This window comes from Cydia splendana, chromosome 17, assembly GCF_910591565.1.
Source record: "Cydia splendana chromosome 17, ilCydSple1.2, whole genome shotgun sequence".
In the NCBI taxonomy this organism is placed as follows: domain Eukaryota; kingdom Metazoa; phylum Arthropoda; class Insecta; order Lepidoptera; family Tortricidae; genus Cydia; species Cydia splendana.
The window spans coordinates 17279913-17294886 of NC_085976.1; the positions used below are offsets into that span (position 1 = coordinate 17279913).

General features: G+C 39.3%; 1 protein-coding gene across 1 annotated transcript in view; it reads left to right on the forward strand.

Moving 5' to 3' along the window:
* Positions 1 to 3704: 3704 nt before the first annotated feature.
* The window catches only part of LOC134798939 (AP-3 complex subunit beta-2), a 42154-nt gene continuing 30884 nt past the window's right edge, over positions 3705 to 14974 (forward strand). The window contains exons 1-9 of the mRNA XM_063771372.1: positions 3705 to 3948; positions 4515 to 4622; positions 5097 to 5235; positions 6016 to 6176; positions 7252 to 7395; positions 7754 to 7859; positions 8649 to 8755; positions 8914 to 9005; positions 11333 to 11442. Of these exons, the coding sequence (XP_063627442.1) occupies positions 3842 to 3948; positions 4515 to 4622; positions 5097 to 5235; positions 6016 to 6176; positions 7252 to 7395; positions 7754 to 7859; positions 8649 to 8755; positions 8914 to 9005; positions 11333 to 11442 (1074 nt within the window). The 5' untranslated portion in view covers positions 3705 to 3841. The remainder of the gene's footprint in view (positions 3949 to 4514; positions 4623 to 5096; positions 5236 to 6015; positions 6177 to 7251; positions 7396 to 7753; positions 7860 to 8648; positions 8756 to 8913; positions 9006 to 11332; positions 11443 to 14974) is intronic.

Consider the following 14974-nt stretch of genomic DNA (forward strand, 5'->3'; position numbering starts at 1 on the left):
TACTATTCCTATGAATCTGATTTGTAATACTTAAAGCAAAAAAATGAAAATAACATGGTGTTTCTTCATACTTTCAGAATGAGAATCTCGAGAAACTCGAGAAATCTTGGTCGAGAATTCCCGTGCCTCGAGAAATTAAAAAGGTCGAGAAACCAGAAACCCTAATTGTCACCCGACTTACATTATGTAAGCAAATTTTCAGCTCCATTGGAAGTTGGGTCAAACTTAATTTGAAAGATTTGACCCTTACATACAATACATAGGTAGGTACATTGCGGACTGCGGTTCAAGTTAATAAAAAGCTTAGAACAGAAGACAGACGGCAGACGGGCAGAGACCGGTCATTGTCGACGTTATTAAAAAAGTTACAAAGGATCCCTTCTAAATGTTGAAAGTCACTTTCAGACTTAGAAACAAGTCAAACAAGCATTAATAACGATAGTGGATGACCGTTTTTACATACAAACAGCAACACTCCTAACTGGACATCGCTGGACCTTATTACAAAAGGCATAAGGTCCACCGGTGTACAGTTAACAGTGTGGGCGATGGTACAAACGTAGTCCCCACTTTCCTCCCTGGGCTGCATTAAAGAAAATATTTTTACACAATTGAATGTGAGTATAACCATATTAGTACTAAAAGAAGGTCGATTTTTGTTAATTTTTTTTTAATAATTAGTGCGTTTTGCTTGTCACCTGACGATATTGACTATAGATAAGGCCCTTATGTTAGATTTTTTCGATTTTCTCATTATTATAAGAGTTATAAACGTTTAAAAAATTATATGGAATAAGACTCACTACCTACAGTGAGTGAATCCCCACTAAGATAGAGTTAGACCAAGAAAAGTCTGCAGCGATTTTGATAGCATACGCAGGTGCAAGTGATAATTCTATGAAATTATGACGTAAAATGACACTTGCACTGCGTGTGCTATCAAAATCGTTGCAGACTTTTCTTGGTCTAACTCTTGAAGTTTTCTGTACCTATCTCTAAAGGCACTGTTTGAATTCAGACCACGTCTGCAATACTGCAGCAGTATTGCAGCGCGAAATTACTGCTAACTGCATTGCTGCTGCAAATGTCTTTAATCCGGGGGGAGCAACATGTAGGTAGGTAGGTATTTTGACTAGAGATGGGCCGAATATTCGGTAATTATTCGGTATTCGGCATATTTTTCAATGATTCGGCGAATAGTTCGGTTTGAACTGCTGAATATTTACCGAATAAACAAATTCTTTTTTAAGGGCGTCTTAGCTGGCATTAGCTGGCACGGCGGGTGCACTTCGCGGCCAGGTATGAGACAGTTTCGTGTCTTTTCATAAGCGTTCCGGCTGGTCCAGAGGGTAAGGGTCAAAAACACGCGCGGAGTGCAGATCGCGGACCTATATGAACTTGTTTTCAGCGTTTTAGGCAGTTTTAGCCTAACCGAATATTCGTATTCGGCAAAGTACATATTCAGCCCATCTCTAATTTTGACATTTAAGGCAGTAATGCAATTGGCAGTATTGTCGCGCTGCAGTAATGCCGCTGACTGCATTACTGCCGCAATTGTCAAAATAGATCTCATAAAATCGCAGGCGCGAAGGATTGGGTTTACTAATGTATTGTAGAAAGTATTTGTCATATTTTTGTATTGCATAATGTCGTTTGGCAGAATTACCTTTCGCATAGTATCATTTAGCATACAATCACTTCGCAGAGTTTTATAATCCAGAACCATATTTTGGCATACCTACTGTTGATGATCATAATAGTATTTTAAATGAATATTGATTTCGCAGATAAATGTATTGCATACTATTTTGGTGGCATAAAGCTATCAAGTTTAATTAAAGGTGATGTTATAAATGGTTTTAATTGACTTACCAATGTGCTGATGCAGTACCTAGTATGCTCTAACATAATCTGTTTTTATGGCAGTTGATCTTACTTTTCTGGTAGCCGTTCGTTTTTGTAGCTCGCAGCTCTAACCTAACCTAACCAATTTTTCTGACAGCCGTTCGTTTTTGTAGGAGGTCGCATCTCTAACCTAACCTAACCTATTTTTCTGGCAGCCATTCGTTTTTGTACGAGGTCGCAATTCTAACCTAACCTAATCTTATTTTCTGGCACACGTCCAATTTTGTTGGGGTCGCAGCTCTTACTTAACCCACTTTTCTGCTAGCAGAAAAAATCATTATGCCATAATAAGAGTAGGTATGCTGCAGGATGATCATGGTACATAAAATTATGCTAAACGAAAGTCGGCAACAGTAATCTTCTGCTTAATGATATGCTGCAAAATGTATCGTATACGTAGTACCTAAATAGTAATGCCAAGTAATAGTTATGCAACATTATCATTCGACTAAAAGTGTTTCTGCGATACATGTTATGCGAAGTCTATTTCTGACAAACAATATGCCAGATGAGGGGAACCCAAAGGATTGATCTCCCATACAAAATTTGTATGGAAGATCGATCTTTCGCGATCAGCCGCCTTTTTTTACTGACTGAGCTGACTTACCAGCGACATCTAGTGTCATCATCATCATTGGTCACAGCATCTTTGCAGATGATTTTTTAGGGTTCCGTACCCAAAGGGTAAAACGGGACCCTATTACTAAGACTTCGCTGTCCGTCCGTCCGTCCGTCCGTCCGTCCGTCCGTCTGTCACCAGGCTGTATCTCACAAACCGTGATAGCTAGACAGTTGAAATTTTCACAGATGATGTACGTATTTCTGTTGCCGCTATAACAACAAATACTAAAAACAGAATAAAATAAAGATTTAAATGGGGCTCCCATACAACAAACGTGATTTTTGACCAAAGTTAAGCAACGTCGGGAGAGGTCAGTACTTGGATGGGTGACCGTTTTTTTTTTGCTTTTTTTTCGTTTTTTTTTTTGCATTATGGTACGGAACCCTTACATTAAACATACTTGTGATACATAGGATAATCAAAAGTTATATAAAATTACTTAAGTTCTACAAGAAATAAATTAGCGGGTAAAACTAAATAGCTCCCACTCGAGTACACAACCGACCGTGCACTGCATTCCTTATCGTTGTGCGGTTTACATGTCCAGAAAGCCTTAAGCGGCTCAGGATTAAATTCTCTTTGCGTATGCCATTAATTGAGTAAGGCGTTAATTACAATAGATCGAACGAGTTTGAGATGCACCGAGTGGGGCGTTACATGATGATCTCATTTATTCAGTTAAAAACCTTTGTTGCAGCAAGGTTGCAGCGACTAAAGAAGGTATTTTGAGGAGGTAGTCTACAGCGTACATCGACTCCGATACTGTATAGATCAATTAGATCAAGTAATCAACTATAGACCAAAGGCCACATCCACCACACCAGCGACATCTAGTGAAGAGTAGGAGAAAATGAAGAGACTAGCGAAGCCTTTATCCAAAAAATTCAAATAATATAGGAGTACGTTTTGGTTTTTTTATTCTGTTTTTTGAAATCGGCTAGGTAAATAGAAGTAAACAATTAGTTTTTTTAATAAGCGACTGATTTAAATAAATACACATCGTACAAGTACAAAGCAAAGGCTAAACGCAATTTTGACATTTCGTGTCCAACGTCACAATGACATAAATAGGTTGGTGATGAATCCTTCAGTTTCTATAATTTTTGCCCAAAATTGTTACGCTAAAATAAACCTTTTTTTATAACTAGTTAAGGCTTAAGTCTGCATAAAAGCAGCAAAACACCAACTGTTATTTAGCGTAAATTGTAGCAACAACTTCAAACGTCAAACATCGAAAAGAGAGTGCCGTCTCTCATATTTTGTTTGTGTTAATTATATTTGATTCAGAGTGGCTAGAAAGTTATTTAGTTCAAAATGACGAGTAATTCGTCTTATAATAATGACAAAGTGGTCCAAGGCGAAGTGGAGTATCCTGCCACCGATCCGGCGTCTGGGGCGTTCTTCCAAGCGGATTACAAAAAGTAAGTGAAATTTTAACATTTCTTTAACAAGATGATGTAGCAATGCATTCCATGAATTACAGAATATTCTTCTGTAGTTAACCAGTCGTTTCAACATTACTTTTGTGGACTAATTAATAAAATTGTGGATTATTTCAATATTTTCCATTTGAAAGTAGTCATTTAAAAATTCACTGTTATAAGTAGTATAAGGATCTCCAAACATGTTGACTAGAGGGCCACGGGGAGGCCTTCGGGTATCATGCTTCCTTTTCAAGGGTCAGATTGTCCTCTTAATCCCTAAAAGGACCAAAAGTAAGGGCTTGTAGTCCATGGTTTGGAGACCTTTTCTACACCTTTCTTGTTTGCCTAACTTTTAATTATTATAAGACTTGGGAGCTTTTAAAAAATTGTATGGATTTGTTTTTTACTCCTAACTTTATAGTAACTGGTGTTCCTTTTCTCTTAAGCAGGTTTTACTGTGCACATTAAGAAAAATAATTTTATCAAGTGTTCCAAGTCCAGACATAAATAAAAACTAACAAAAAATTATGAATATAGTATGAAATATAGAATGTATTTTTCAGGAATGATGATCTTAAAATGATGCTTGATGGCTCCAAGGATTCCTTAAAGCTAGAAGCGATGAAGAGGATCATTGGATTGATTGCTAAAGGCAGGGATGCTTCAGACCTGTAAGTAAACTTAAAAACTAGGTTCTGCCCACTCATCAGCGAAACGAAAGCCCACAGACTACGCAGGTTCGGAGGATGGGGCAATCAAGAGGGTGTTCTTATTACAAGAACACGGTAATTTTAAGATATCTAAACAGTTTATTTGATAAAGATACTCTTAGCAAGGAGAATTGAGAGTTTTTGTCATAATAAATTTTGTAGTCACAGTAAACTGCCATCTTTCGACAGATGTGTGACATTTAGCATTGCATGTAGGAATGTTAGATCTTAGGTTAGAAAGAAGTAGAAAGTCTAATTTACAAAAGTTATTTAATATTAATTAGAATTAAAATAGGATCATAAGGCAGTGAGTCCTGTATAACTGAGCTGACACAGATTAATGTAATATTGAAACAAGTCTATAGATAATTACAATATGGCACCATTATGGTATTATGTTCTGTGTTGATACCATGCTTATTCTCTTCCTTGTAGCTTCCCAGCAGTGGTGAAGAATGTGGTGTCAAAGAATATAGAAGTGAAGAAACTAGTGTATGTGTACCTGGTCCGGTATGCTGAGGAGCAGCAGGATCTGGCGCTTTTATCCATCAGCACCTTCCAACGGGCTCTCAAGGTATGTCCTCATCATCTTACCCTGTAGCTGGCCAGATATATAAGCACCGTCGCAGCAGATGTGAAGAATGTGGTGTCAAAGAACATAGTGATGAAGCTGGTTTACGGGGACCTGGTCCAGTATGCTGAAGATCAGCAGGATCTGGCGCTTCTATCCATCAGCACCTTCCAACGGGCCCTCAAGGTATGTCCTTTTATTACCCTCTAGGTGGCCAGAGGCCTAACAAAATAAGTAAATATTTTTAATCATTCCTCAAAAAGTTTGCGATTTGCTCAAGAGAATACAGTTTTGCTGTGTACCTTTCCTCAAAAAGTTTGCGATTTGCTCAAGAGAATACAGTTTTGCTGTGTACCTAATTAATTTTTAGGGTTCCGTAACCAAAGGGTAAAAACGGGGCCCTATTACTAAGACTCCACTGTCCGTCTGTCTGTATGTCTGTCACCAGGCTGCACCTCACGAACCGTGATAGCTAGGCAGTTGGAATTTTGATTTTGATGTATTTCTGTTACTGCTATAACAACAAATACTAAAAACAGATTATAAAAAATATTTAAGTGGGGCTCCCATACAACGTGATTTTTTTGCCGTTTTTTGCGTAATGGTACCCGTTTACCCTTTGGGTATGGAACCCTAGCAAATCAATATCGGTTTGAATCGTTTCAATGAAGTAGTAGATGCCTGTTGAATTTAAAATACAGCTGCCGAATAAAACCTATTAACAAAAATGTTATAATTGACAAAAAAATCTTTAATTTATTTCATAACTGCTTCTCATTTTAGGACCCAAACCAGCTGATCCGCGCTGGGGCCCTACGGGTCCTGTCCTCCATCCGCGTGCCCATGATAGTTCCCATCGTCATGCTGGCCATCCGAGACTCCGCCTCCGACATGAGTCCCTACGTGAGGAAGACCGCTGCGCACGCCATACCCAAACTATACAGGTAATATTTAACCCTAGGGCAGCGGGTAGACCTTAGAGCCAGTTGCATCCACCACAGTTGACCTACTGACTTTTAATCACATAAAATAAGTGAATTGACCGGACAAAACCCTTTAAATAGGAGATACGTCTGCGGAAATGGCGCTGGATAGGACATGTTTTACGAAGGCCAAACAACCACCTATCCAAGCAAGGGCTGACTTGGAAATTCCCGGAAAAAGAGGGCAAGGTCGCCCACGTACCACCTGGAGGCGCACAGTGGAAAGAGAGGCGGCACCAGTTGGCCTCGGCTGGGCGGAGCTGGAGGCCGCGCTGGACCGCGATAACTGGAAATCCCTTCTGAGAGCCCTATGTCCCTGATGAGATATAACAGGATAATCATCATCATCATCACACATAAAATAATACTAGTGGCTCTGTGAGCTGTAGACCTCGCGAGCATATCTTGTTGGGCACGATGACAATATAGTAAATAAAAAAAAATACGTAAAGTGTAAAAAAAAATACAAAAAGTTATATCCCAGCATATAATTAATTACTGGGGATCGAACCCAGACCTTCTGTGCAAACAAAAAAAAGCGAACGTTTGCAAAATACGCCATGATGGTTCTTACTGAACTAAGGTGACGAAATTTAGCTACTCATTCTCAAGTAAAAACTAAAATAACAAAACCAGCGAAACAATTTTTCTGAATTTTTGGCCATTTAATTTGTAAACATGTCTCAAAAAGAATACACTGTTATGATACCGATACGACTATTTGTTTAAGCGCGATCTGTCACAACTTTTCCATTTTAAAAAAATTCCAAAAACCGGGTCGACAATTTTTTTTTATCGAATCATAGAATTCGGTTACAAAATTTCACGAGAATCGGTTAAGAATTGCGACCCGTAGAGTAGAACATCCAGACATACAAAAGCAAAATGCCCGAGTCAAAACGTAGACCTTCGCTACGCTTCGGTCAATTACGATTTTTTTTTGTAGTGAGCGTTCCGACTGAACGTCTAGCGACCTTTAGCAAGGAGTTTTGGCCATATAATATTTAGTTACATTCACATTTTTCTTTATTTACAGCCTAGACCCCGAGCAGAAAGAAGAGCTAGTGTCTATAATAGACAAGTTGCTATCGGACAAGGCGCCTCTAGTGGTCGGTTCGGCAGCTATGGCGTTCACAGAAGTCTGTCCCGAACGAATGAGCCTCATACACCGCAGTTATAGGTAAGTGAACTTTAATGTCTTGTAAATAGAGTTTATAATAGACTGACAGCCGTTACTGACTACGGAGCGAATGAGCCAGAATATACAGATAAAAGTGTACTTTAATGTCTTGTAAATAGAGTCCATAATAGACAAGTTGCTGTCCGACAAGGCTCCTCTAGTAGTCGGTTCGGCAGCTACGGCGTTCACAGAAATCTGCCCCGAACGGATGAGCCTCATACACCGCAGTTATTGATAAGTAAACTTTATAGCCTTGTAAATAGAGTTCATAATCGATAGTCTGCTAAAATTTTGTCGGAGAATCATTAGGGACCCATTTCGTATATATATTTTATTAAATTATAGTTTTTGTTTTCAGAAAAATCTGTTCCCTGCTAGCGGACGTGGACGAGTGGGGTCAGCTGACCCTGCTCAACGTCCTGACGGTGTACGCGAAGACTTTCTTCCCAGACCCGAACGATGAGGTAACCTTATTTATCATCATCATCATTGGCCTTCGAGTCTATTACAGACTATTACAGCAGTGTCAGGTAGGGAGACAACGTTTTTCGTGGCTGTGTAAGCCAATACGGGAGCGGCAAACACGACCACATGCCTGGCAGGACGATCACAATACCCCTATTAATAGTGGCTCTGTGACCAGTAGACCTCGCGATAAGATTGGTAAGCTTAAAAAATGTAAAAAAAAAACTTCACACTGTCACAAGTCACAACGCACTCACAATGGTCTAAAAGTGCCATAGACCCTAATGACACTTAAATTCTTTATGCCAATTTCCACCATTTTGAACACTTTCCATAAAACGAAACGACAGAAAAATTCGAACTATAATAGTAGTATGAAATTTCTCAAATGATTTTTACGCCTAAGACCTTAATCTGACTAATCTCTTAAAAAAAGGGCATTTTTTTTTTTTTTTGTGCGAGCGGTGGGCTCCCGTGTGGAGCGCGTGTTACAGCAACAATGTCGTTTAAAAAGCGGCTGTATCGTGGTGGTTTTAAGGTTCACATATGCGTGTTATCTTCTCACAGTTAAGAGTTACACGAGCCTACCATAGAAAATTCGCTCTCACTTTATAGTGTGCCATAAAATAGTAAAAAATTAAATAAAATGGAACTAAAAAAAAAACATACTAAATTGTTGCCATGTTAATAAGCTTCTTACGTCAATGTGGCAGTTACGTAGGAAAGTGGCGCCCTCGTTTATTTTCTAAAATTTCTTGTCGAACTTTAATCGAAACTATATATTTTAGCAATACTCGACGGACAGCGATGAGCCATTCTACGAGTCAGACAGTGAAACCGATGGAGTACCCAAGAAGCGACCGCAGCGGGCCGCGCCTTTAGATCCTGACCACAGGTAATTACACTAAATACTTAAATTATACCATAATTTGCTATTTTAAAATCGTTGGCGTGTGGGGTGCTTAGCGATACTCTAAGATATCTGTCGGTATCTTACGATATCTGCCGATGTATTATCGCTCCGTCTGTGACGGGCTTAAATTTGTTATACAGATTGCTGCTACGCGCCGCTAAGCCGTTGCTGCAGAGCAGAAACTCGGGCGTGGTTATGGCGGTGGCTCAACTGTTCTACCACGCCGGACCAGGTAATTATTTATTACTTGTGAGCTCACGATAAGCTTAAAATTGTAAAAATAATAAAAGATAACGAACGCTAAAACGGTGACACACGGTTTGGTGCAACCAACCCATAACGTCATAACCCTTAACGGCGCTTAACTCCGTTGTGAAAATTAAATTTTAACGTAACTATTGAACCTGCTCACAAAATTTCACGAGAATCGGTTGAGAAATGCGAGCTGGGTCATTCCACCGTTTCGGGTGTTACACTTGAACTCATAAAATAAGGTTTTATTCGATATTGTAACAGGAACTAGGAGGTTATAACTATTGATTCATCTACTACTTTGATAATATTTTCTTTTCCTGTACACATACAATTAAAGTATAAGAGCAATAACGAGAGAATCATTAAAAAGTAGCTGTTTCGGGCGTTACGGGAATTGGCCTATACCTTCTGACCATCAGTACCAAAATGCATAATTTAGCGAATTTTGTCAAGTAACTTCCAGTTTTATTTATGTCAAGTAATAATAGTTAGTATAGTCTACTGAAACACTGAAGTAACACTTAGTATCACTTTTCAATTAATTTTAATAAAATAAATTACCTGTTTTGGGTGTTACTCATGGTTCGTTTCGGGTGTTACGAGTACGAAATTAAGACAGATTTATACGAAATTATGGCTCATTTTATTGAAATTATTGTCTTTTTAATAAAATCGATTAAAAACATAAGTAATAAATGCTGAATTATTATAAAATACATTAATCTTAACAATAAAAACTGTTTCTCGAAGATATGATAATTATTTTTCTTTCGATGCGAATATTTCCGAAAATATTCACTTAATCAAAAAATGGTTGATGGTGATACCTATTCATTTTGAAAGATCTATCTAACGACACCCCACATCACAGGATTAAAGTCGAAAAAAATAAAATATTTTTTGTACAGGAGCTTACCTAAAAAAATTTTTTTTTGTAGTTTTTGTGTTATTACTTTGTCGCCATTATTGATTTATGTATCCATGCCAAATTGCAGCTTTCTAGCACTAACCATCACGGAGAAAAGCCGGGGACGGACAGGCGGACGATCAACACGTTTCGGGTGTTACACAACTTCAAACTTTAAAACATACCACTAAAGCAGACGCTAAAACAATAATTATTACTCATTTGCATAGGTTCACATCATAGCCTTTCTTTGTCAAAATATGTTTGGTTATAGTTAATTACCTGAAAAGTTACACATACTTTTATCTCTTTTTCGTTTCGGGTGTTACTTTGACACCACAGTCTAGAATACTCTTCTAAAAACCGATTAATCCATGCTTTTTAATATTTTAAAAAGACAAATTATATAATTACGATATTTTACCTGAAATAACTGCGGGAAATTTGTAACAGTTTACAGTTACTTTCTTTTTAATTAGTCTTGCCAATATCGCTGTAAAAAATTAGTTTTACGCCTATCATTTAAACGTTGCGATCAAGTACATGAAAAACATGTAAAAATTGTTATTTTTTTCGGTTTTTTTTTCTGACATGAAGGTTTGGTATGTTTTCTATGGAAATAGGTTAGTGTTGACTTCTTAAACTAATTTTCATTTTTGAACCCTTGGTAGCGTTTATTATGGAATGACCCAGCTGTTTTCGTTTGCGCTCGGTCAATTGAACGACGAATTAATTAGTTGGTACTGTTGGTAGCCTAGTGGTAAGATTACGCTTCCAACCGAAGGTCGCGGGTTCGAACCCCGGCTCTTTAACAATGGGTTTCTTAGAACTTCCGTACGAAATAATATAAATATCATTTGATATTTTGGCATTTTCACTTAAAAGTGTAACATTTACTTGTTTTCGAAAATCCATCAACTTTTGGGTTATTTCTACTCAGAATCAAGAGGACTATCGATTTAAAAAGAAAACAAATGTGTCCCAAAAAAGTGTCAGTTTTGTAACGCATTTTCACATACATTTTGTATAGACCGTTATAAAATTGACACCCAAAATTTGTATGAAAAACTGGGGACACTTTTTCTTTGTCTCTATCAATAGTACTCGTGATTCTGAGTCTAAATAACCCAAAACTTGATGGTTTAAAAAAAAAAGTAAATGGTACATTTTTTCTAAAAACCAATTAACCAATAGCTTTTCGGAATCAAACCGGACTGTGATTGCACCAGTAGAAAGAGCGATCGCAAATGAAGAACAGCCTATTAGTTTTTTGTTTTACATATTTTTGTACCTCGTATTGTATAGAGATTTAGTTCGCGTCCTTCCGGTGGACATCGCCAAAGGGCTAATTTTATCGGTATTTGTAGTATTTTAGGTTTTTTATTTATTTATTACAGCGCAAGAGTTAGCACCCGTGGCGAAAGCGATGATACGCCTCCTACGCGCGCCCGTGGAAGTGCAGAGCGTCGTACTCAACTCCATAGCGTCGCTCACTGTTAACAAACGGGTAAGTTTACGGGTAAACTTTTACTACTGAAGGGTTTAGTTAGAGCGTTTTCACATTGTCCGATCCGATATCGGATGTAGGATCCTACACCCGCGTAGTCAGGCCGCGCAGGGGCGCGTCTTTAGCGGTCACGCACACTACAACAAGCATTATGCACACACATATGCACACAAACAAATATTATCGGCCGACAGCGGACGGGGCTCCGACATGGCTAAAATTATCGGAAGTGCCTTTCCGACATCCGATATCGGATCGGACAATCTGTAAACGCTCTTATAATTTTAGCAGTATGAGCCATAATTTTTAAAATGATAATATGTGACGTTCCACGGGTAAAGGTTATGGCGGTCGGCAATTACGCTATTATTAACGACACTCCAATACTAATGCGGTGCTACGCGACGTAGGCGCCAACCGCCATAAGGTACCTTTACCCGTGGAACTTCACATAATATTATCATTCTAATAATGAAGGCACATTTTATACTTAAGAGCGCTCTTACAAGAAAAGTCGAAATAATGCAAAATTGATGATACTAGTCGACGAAATTCAGGACTTTGCGCTCATTATTAGAAACAATGAGTACTTGTTCCAGTAAAAGCGTCTTCTTATCTTTATAAATGTCGTTGTAAATATTAGAAAAAGGACTTATTAAATTAGTAATGATTTTTTTTCTGATGGTCGTTTCCGAAAAACCCCGTGAAGCACTGAATGGCGAGCTCTTATTTGGAAATGTTGAGAATTTTACTCTGCTAAACCTGGCTATTTTGTATTACTAATACCCTGTACTTTAGGCATATCAAACTATATTTTTCCTACATACCTTTGAGAAAGAGAAAATCAAAGTAAAACGAACTCGATTTTCTCTCCGAAACAAGTGTCAATTCCTACGAAAATCTACTTAATATCGAAGTCATTTTCATACTCAAGCAATCTGCAACGTTTGCTTATACTGTTGGTATACATTAGTGTTTATGAAATTCTACTATAATTTTTTGGCAATTTTTTGAAAACTACTCTATATTACCGATGACGCGCGCTGCGCCAGCTCAGTGCCGCGGCAGAGCTTGTAGAGGCAGGACGTGTGTCGGTCGGCTCCGCACATTTTCAACGGCGACGACGAGGTTTTTTATCATTGTGTGCGGCGGGCGCCGTGTAAAACGCTATACTGTGTGCGTGTAAACCGCAACGAGAGACTTTGATCCTAGCACCGTTTTTATAGTATTATAATTTATAATGGTACAGTTTAATAAACTACCGGACAGGATTAAAAATATTTGAAACGACCTGACATTCTATATGTATTTATTTGACTCAAGATAGTACTCAGGGTCTGATGATGGAGCCGGAAGGTGGGCACCGGTACCAATCAACCATGCAACTAAACCACTTTGTGTTTAGGCTCGTTTTATTCATCTCAACAAGATCTTTGACACAAGATAGTACTCAGGGTCTGATGATGGAGCCGGAAGGTGGTCACCGGTACCAATCAACCATGCAACTAAACCACTTCGTGTTTGGGCTCGTTTGATTCGGCTCAACAAGATCTTTGACTTAAGATAGTACTCAGGGTCTGATGATGGAGCCGGAAGGTGGTCACCAGTACCAATCAACAATGCAACTAAACCACTTCGTGTTTAGGCTCGTTTTATTCGTCTCAACAAGATCTTTGACTTAAGATAGTACTCAGGGTCTGATGATGGAGCCGGAAGGTGGTCACCGGTACCAATCAACCATGCAACTAAACCACTTCGTGTTTAGGCTCGTTTGATTCGTCTCAACAAGATCTTTGACACAAGATAGTACTCAGGGTCTGATGATGGAGCCGGCAGGTGGTCACCGGTACCAATCAACCATGCCACTAAACCACTTCGTGTTTAGGCTCGTTTTATTCGTTTCTATAAGATCTTTGACACAAGATAGTACTCAGGGTCTGATGTTGGAGCCGGAAGGTGGTCACCGGTACCAATCAACCATGCAACTAAACCACTTCGTGTTTAGGCTCGTTTGATTCGTCTCAACAAGACCTTGGACACAAGATAGTACTCAGGATCTGATGATGGAGCTGGAAGGTGGCCACGGGTACCAGTCTACCATGTAACTGAACCACTTCGTGTTTGGGCTCGTTTGATTTGTCGCAACAAGATCTTTGACACAAGGTAGTACTGAGGGTCTGATGATGGATCCGGAAGGTGGTGACCGGTACCAATCAACCATGCAACTAAACCACTTCGTGTTTGGGCTCGTTTTATTCGTCTCAACAAGATCTTTGACTTAAGATAGTACTCAGGGTCTGATGATGGAGCCGGAAGGTGGTCACCGGTACCAATCAACCATGCAACTAAACCACTTCGTGTTTGGGCTCGTTTGATTCGTCGCAACAAGATCTTTGACACAAGGTAGTACTGAGGGTCTGATGATGGATCCGGGAGGTGGTCACCGGTACCAATCAACCATGCAACTAAACCACTTCGTGTTTGGCTTCGTTCGATTCGTCGCAACAAGATCTTTGACACAAGTTAGTACTCAGGGTCTGATGATGGAGCTGGACTGTGGCCACGGGTACCAGTCTACCATGTAACTGAACCACTTCGTGTTTGGGCTCATTTGATTCGTCGCAATAAGATGTTTGACACAAGATACTACTCAGGGTCTGATGATGGAGCTGATGATGATAGACAGGTACCCGTCGCCACCTTCGCGCTCCATCATCAGACCCTGAGTACTACCTTGTGTCAAAGATCTTGTTAAGATGAATAAAACGTGCTTAAACACGAAATGGTTTAGTTGCATGGTTGATTGGTACCGGTGACCACCTTCCGGCTCCAACATCAGACCCTGAGTACTATCTTGTGTCAAAGATCTTGTTGAAACGAATAAAACGAGCCTAAACATGAAGTGGTTTAGTTGCATGGTTGATTGGTACCGGTGACCACCTTCCAGCTCCATCATCAGACTCTGAGTATCACTTAGTGTCAAAGATCTTGTTGAGACGAATCAAACGATCCTAAACACGATGTGGTTTAGTTGCATGGTTGATTGGTAATGGTACCTTCCAGCTCCATCATCAGAGCCTGAGTACTGTCTTGTGTCAAAGATCTTGTTGAGACGAATCAAACGAGCCCAAACACGAAGTTGTTTAGTTACATGATAGACTGGTACCCGTGGCCACCTTCCAGCTCCATCATCAGACCCTGTGTATCTTCAGTGTCAAAGATCTTGTTGAGACGAATCAAACGAGCCTAATCATGTTACTACATGGTTGATTGGTATCCGTGACCACCTTAATCATCATCAGATCCTCAGTACCAGTTCGTTTTTAAACCCTCGTTGATACAAACTTTACAACCTATAGGTACCAAATGCAATGACGAAACATGTAAATAAGCGAGTAGGTACCTATAATTTCTTTCGAGTAATATACCTTCATAAGTACAAGTATGGGGCTATTCATAAATTACGTCGTTTCAAATGGGAGGAGTGGGGGGGGGGGGGGTCTGGACATCGGATGATGGTAACATGACGTAG